The 6,764-nt window shown below is 37.4% G+C and overlaps 1 protein-coding gene across 1 annotated transcript in view; it reads left to right on the top strand.

The window, feature by feature from the left end:
- BOK (BCL2 family apoptosis regulator BOK) overlaps nt 1–5,451 on the top strand; it is a 29,831-nt gene extending 24,380 nt beyond the window's left edge. The window contains exons 4-5 of the mRNA XM_015824510.1: nt 2,390–2,553; nt 4,169–5,451. Of these exons, the coding sequence (XP_015679996.1) occupies nt 2,390–2,553; nt 4,169–4,294 (290 nt within the window). The 3' untranslated portion in view covers nt 4,295–5,451. The remainder of the gene's footprint in view (nt 1–2,389; nt 2,554–4,168) is intronic.
- Nucleotides 5,452–6,764: the final 1,313 nt, after the last annotated feature.

Below are 6,764 nucleotides of genomic sequence, written 5' to 3'. Positions count from 1 at the left end.
TGTTGGCTTTTAGTAATGACTCTGTTTGCCTCTAGGTGTTCGTTGATTCGTTGTTTGATTATCTTTTCCAGGATCTTCCCAGGTATTGAGGTCAGGCTGATAGGTCTGTAATTTCCTGGGTCCATTTTTTTTCCTTTTTTGAGGATGGGAACTACATCAGCTCTTTTCCAGTCCTCTGGTAGTTCCCCTGTGCTCCAGGTTCTTTGAAAAATATAGTTCAGTGGTTCAGAGATCACATTTGCTAGTTCCTTGAGAACCTTGGTATGTAATCCATCTGGTCCTGGCGATTTGAACTCGTCTAGGCTGGACAGGTGCTCACTTACTATTTTCTTGCCTATCTTAACTTGTGTTTCTATTCTGTTTTTTATGGCACTATGTTTGATAGGTTGGTCTGTTTTTTCCCTTTGTGTAAAGACAGATGCAAAAAACAAGTTAAATAGTTCCGCTTTCTCCCTGTTGCTTGTCACCTTCTTGCCACATTCACCCACTAATGGACCAATCATTTCCTTCACTTTTTTCTTGTTTTTTACATGTTGAAAGAAGCTTTTTTTGTTATTTTTGACTTTGGTCGCAAGCCTTAGTTCATTTTGAGCCTTGGCTTTCCTCACTTCATCTTTGCAGGTTCGGGCTATTATAGGTGATATATATTATATATCACCTATAATCGATAGTCATGTAGATGTGAATATTCAGTCAGATATCATTAAATCATCCATTTATTTATTTTTTGCTCTAATACATGAAATCAAAATTCTTCCTACTTCAATATGTTCCTAATTTTCAGAATGTAGAATGCTGAAATACATTTCTATTACTTTAAAAAAAAAATCTTGATTCTGTTCTCTTCTGAGGTACTGATAAAAGTTGATTTTCTGAATTATTGGGGAAATAAGATTGTACCCGGATAATATCCCTGGATGTTAACGTATATTAGTTTTTTTTAAGTCTCTAAAAAATGAAAATGACAATTTTGGCAACCCTCACCTGAAATGCTTTACATTGGCCTAATATTATCTAGAATGCTCTTGTGTCTTGCCCTTAGTCTGGGTTTAGCTCTTTCATATGTAAGACAAAGTTTGTTTGTTTATTACATTTATATACCATCCTTCTCATTGATGAGGTGACTCTGTATCTGCTGTATCATGCTTTATATTTGTTAAGAGAATGAATATTAATTGGTGGCATTACATAAAATATATTGTACTGTAAAATCCAAATCAGTTGTTATCTCATTTAAAACTTTTGAAAAAGTTCAGAGAAGAGCAACTAAAATGATCAAAAGGCCTGGAGACTAAAATATATGAAGAACGCCTGCAGGACTTGGGTTTGGCTAGTCTAAAGAAAAGAAGAAACGGGTGACATGATAGCAGTACTCCAGTATTTGAGGGGCTGCCACAAAGAAGAGGGCATCAAACTATTCTCCAAAGCACCAGAGGGCAGGACAAGAAACAATGGTTGGAAACTGACCAAAGAGAGAAGCAGCCTGGAATTAAGGAGAAACTTTCTAACAATGAGGACAATTAACCAGTGGAACAGCTTGCCTTCAGAAATCATGGCTGCTCCATCACTGGAGGTTTTTAAGAAGAGACTAGACAGTCACTTGTCTGAATTGGTATAGGTTCTCCTGCTTGAGCAGGGGACTAGACTAGAAGACCTCCAAGGTCCCTTCCAGATTCTATTCTATTCTATTCTATTCTATTCTATTCTATTCTATTCTATTCTATTCTGTAATAAGCAATTTTGTAAATAAATGTTTAAAAGCAAATTGAGATGGTAGAAGGGGATAAGAATGGAGATTGTGCTGTCCCTTAATGACTTTAATTCTTCTCTATATCAGAATTGAGAGTGGGCCCTAGCAGTTGTGTGTGTCCAGATTTCTTATTGTAGCAAGCACACAAGAGGACGGAGAGGGCAATCTAGACCTGATCCAAAGCAGGATATTATATACATTTATGCATACTTTTATAAGTTGTGTGAATGGCATCTCATCTAATTGGGAACTTTAAAGGATTGTTCTTGAGCTTATCCAATGGTAGCTATTCAGTCAATGCCCATCCCTGGGGAGCGATTACAAAATAGGCAATGTTAATATACCAATTGGGCAAGTGACACTGAACAACAGTTGCTCTATATACTGTCTACAGTCTAGGTCAGACTATGTGACAATAAATTATGTGTACACATAATTTGGTATAGAATCTGGCCACACATCTATCCAGTTCAACTGTCTGGTATATGATGAGAGTGGGGTGAGGGAAAGAACAATGCCAAATAAAAAAAAAACTTGCCTGATGAGGTTACCTAAATACACAGGCTATAGCTACCCAACTTCACCATTTTCCTGCCAGCTTTGGGCCAACTAAGTTTGATTTTTTTCTCCTTCCTGTAGGAATAACATGGGGTAAAATTGCATCTCTCTATGCCGTGGCAGCAGGACTTGCTGTGGACTGTGTGAGACATGCCCAGCCAGCCATGGTCCATACCATCGTGGACTGTTTGGGAGAATTTGTACGCAAGACTTTGGTGACATGGATGAAGAGGAGAGGAGGCTGGGTAAGTGGTCCTGTAGAGTTACACCTTCCTTAAAAGTATGAGAGGACAAGCTATGGGACTGTTACTGGCAGGAATCAAATTAGGCGGGTATTTTACAGGAGGACAAAGTAAAAAAATTTCTGTCAGGCCTTCTTGCCATCCTTGGTCTGAATTTTGAGTATATTAGTTTCCCCATGTAGCTTTGAATCTGATCCATTGAGACTGTGGCTGCCTTTCTTCTCAAGTTTTTAGCCTCATTCCATTTGCTTAATTTGCTACTGCTGTCTTGTAATAATTGCTTATATTTATCTAGCCTTTGTGCTTTTAAGAGAGAAAAGTAATGACACAATAGGAAACCTTGGCCAGTTATTAGTCACCTGATGTGTGTGTGTACGCATCAGGGGCACCTTTCTACATTGGTCAGATACTTTGTGGTAGATTGGAAGATACCCCTGCCCCTCGTTTTTTAACTGCCATTTTCAGTGGCCAGGATGGTAGTATAATGCTATACAAGGAGGTAGAGCTGATTCTGTGCAGTCTTATACAGGTAGTCCTCAACTTACGACCACAATTGAGCCCAAAATTTCTGTTCCCAAGTGAAACATTTGTTGAGTTTGCCCCATTTTACGACCTTTCTTGCCACAGTAGTTGTAGTTGTTGTTAATCAAACTGTTGTTAAGTGAATCTGGCTTCCCTATTGACTCTTGCTTGCCAGAAGGTAGAAAAGGGGATCATGTGACTCTGGGCCACTAGAATCATCATGAGTCAATTGCCAAGCATCTAAATTTTGATCACGTGCCCACAGGGATGCTACAATGGTCGTAAATGTGAAAATTGGTCATGTCACTTTTTTCAGTGTTGTTGTAACTTTGAACGGTCACTAAATAAACTGTTGTAAGTCGAGGACTACCTCTAGAGGTACAGGTAATCCTCAGGCTATAACCATTCAGTCAGCAACCATCCAAATTTCTGAAGGCACTGAACAAGCAGGACTTACAACTGGACTTCCCACTATTCCATAGTCACAACTTCTGATGTTCTCTGCTGGTTTCCCACAAGCAAAGTCAATGGGAAAGGTATCAGGACATCAGGAGCACTCATGCTTCTGCTGCTTTTTCTCCCACCTCTGCTCCCCTAGTGTCTGTCCATGCCACCAACACCCTGAACATTTACATCTTTGAGATATTATTCAGAAGTGGGATTGCAGTGGAAAAGCTCTTGGGCAAGCATGGGGAGATATATATTTTGGACAAGAAACCTATTGTTGTAGGAGGAATTTATAGAAGGGCAAATGTTTCTTCTGATAAATGGTTGCTACATACATTTGCTTAATAAATAAACAAATAAATAGCTAATGGTGGTGGGCCATCCATTCTTTGGAGTCCTGATTCACTTTTCATGTGGCAGGTTAGGACTGCTTTAGGCAGAGATCAGAATCAAAGGCTTCCTGAGAACTTTTGAGAAAAGTTTAAGATTTCCAACAGGAGATTTACTCAAAGCTTTCCAAAGCTCAGATCAATGGAAGTATTTTAGGGATTTGGATAAATCCTTCACCAGCAATCTGGCAGGAATCATGCAAAGCTCTATTATAACATATGCAAAAATGCTGATCCTCTTTTTCTTCTTTCCACCACAGACAGACATAACAAAATGCGTAGTGAATACTGATCCCAACCTCTGCTCCCATTGGCTTGTGGCTGCCATTTGTAATTTTGGCCACTTTTTAAAGGCCATCTTTTTTGTGCTCTTGCCAGAAAGATGATATCTAGTTATCAAATGACGTTCCATTTTCTTCTGTGACAGACACAGTGAAGAAGTAATGAGATGACTTTCCTCAACGTTTTTCCAGCAACGGGAAGCCTTTTTTCAGTTCTTGTCTTATACCAAACAGCTTTTGTACTTTGAGATTTGCATAATCTATTCACAAGGCTGAGCAATGGAAGAACTTGCCACCCAGTTTATTGTTTATAAATTGTGTCACATTTTAATGTACTAAAAAAAAAGGAAGCTGATTTGGAGTCGTGCAAAGAGGAAAACTATCCTAAACTACTTTTGTATTTTCCAGTCGTGATTTTTACAGTGTTATTCATCCTGGATCCTAAATTCTTGATTAATGATTGCTAAATAAAGAAGGGAGGGGTTTCTCCAATATAGCGAAATTTAGTTTAAATACCACTTCCTGTCTAAGAAACTAAACTGGGATTATATAGCATACATATCCATCTTTATATTTTCATACCTGAGGCACCAAAATAAAAGATCATGATTTTTTTTAAAAAAAGCTACGTTTATGTTGAATAAAAGAATCCAGAGACATCAACCGCAATAACTTTTAGAATACAGCAAAAATCTATATGAAGCATACAACCTTTTAATGTAAGGTGCAATTGGCAAATTGTGTGATTTGATTTTAATCCTACTCTAGCCCATGTATGATAGATAACAAGCATGATCAGGTCAGAAGGAAATCTAAACCTGCTTTGATGCCCAAATGCAAACAAAGAACAAATATAGACAATGAAGTGTATAAACATCTTAAAGATACTTTAACTCATTTTGTTTCTTTCTACTTTGTAACTTGCAGTGTGCAAAATACTGGTAAATGGGACTGGGATTAGCAGTGAAGATTATCCCTGAAATTTGTGAAAATAGCAAAGCTTTGGGCTTCTGGTGTTAAACCATTGAAACAGAATTTGAACACTGTATATAATGAAATGACACCTTGAAGAGGTTGGTTGATTTATTGTGACTAAATAAAACACAACAGAGCATGAAGAACATGACTTCTGGAACTCTTTCTAATCACTTAATCATAGTTCTGCTCTGGGTCAAGTGGTCAGGAGTGGAGCTTAGATTTGAGGCATCAGCAATATTCCAAATGGCTACCTAACTGCCTTTTCAAAAAGGATACATTTGGGGATTTTTCAAGAGTTTTTTTTTTCTCTGAAGACTCCATCGGGACCTAGCCTGTTTTTGTTTTTTTTTACTCAATCTTCCTTCTACAAGGAAGAAAATGGAATGAAATTTCCAGGAGTGAAAATTGAGTTCCGTTAGCTGGACAATGTCTTGACTTCCTTTATGCAATTTCTTTCCACCATTTTATGATTAAAAAAACATATTTGTATATGCTAATATGTTTGTTGACAGAGTCCTTATAAAGCCAAAATGATGCAGGCATGAGGAACAGGCCTGAAAGATCCATCACTAAGAGAAGAAATATATATGTAGGGTGTGGAAAGTGGGAGGACCGCTCAAAACTGTATTTAGCATACTCTGAAAATACATAATATTTTTGGTGGGGGAAAATGGAATATTTCAGCTCCAGAGCAGAAACAATGTACACTGCTACATTTTGTAAGATCTGTTGCCATAGATACAATCAGAGCCCTAAATAAAATGTATATAAAGGAGATGTGGGAAAACTCTAGGTTTACAGAAGAAATATCCCAAGAAAACATGTGCATTAAGTGTTCTTAAATATTATATATATGATCATCAAGCAACATGACAATATAAGAATTATCCTCTGAGTTAAGGAATGGATGGACAAATATAACAGGACAGTTCTGTCAGATTAGATAAAAGAGAAGCTGGATTTGTACAATTAAAGAGCAAGCAAGTTACCAGTGTTAACCACCTGCATTTACAGAGTTTTCATACTTTATATACAGTAAGGTAACTCTAAATATTAAATACATTCAGACTGGTGGTTATTTAGAGTTTGACTGATGGTAAGTCTAAAATGTTGCATGAAAAAGGGGAGAAGAGTGCCCTATGCTTATTGAAGTTTCACACAAACATATCATGTGAGTATGGCAAACAAAATCAGTATCAACCCAGATTAGCCATGATTACAGGGGTGCATTCCTACAGAGAAGATTCTGATAATTATTGTTCCATGACATGCATTTATTTAGATGTATGCTCTGCCCTACCATCTCACGGTGCTCAAGGTGCCTTTCAATGATACATAAAAATGGCATGAAGATTTCAAACATGCAAACAAAAACATCAACAATGTAAAACTTGTAAAAATATTTTAAATCAATTTCAGTGGGCCCATTCATATTTCAGGAAACGACAGGGTAATCATACATTTAACTGTTTCAAAAAGTCCTCAGGCCTGTTGAAAGTTCCAAGCTATGGAACTACTATGGATGTCTGCCAATTCATCTTTTTTACAAATGGGACTGTCATCAATCTTTCCTTAGTAAATCTCAGATTGTGGGTAT

This window comes from Protobothrops mucrosquamatus, unplaced genomic scaffold (assembly GCF_001527695.2).
Source record: "Protobothrops mucrosquamatus isolate PMUCROS unplaced genomic scaffold, P.Mucros_1.0 scaffold_191, whole genome shotgun sequence".
NCBI lineage: Eukaryota > Metazoa > Chordata > Lepidosauria > Squamata > Viperidae > Protobothrops > Protobothrops mucrosquamatus.
Note: the sequence above shows the minus strand (reverse complement) of the source record. Positions and strands in the feature narration are given on the sequence as shown.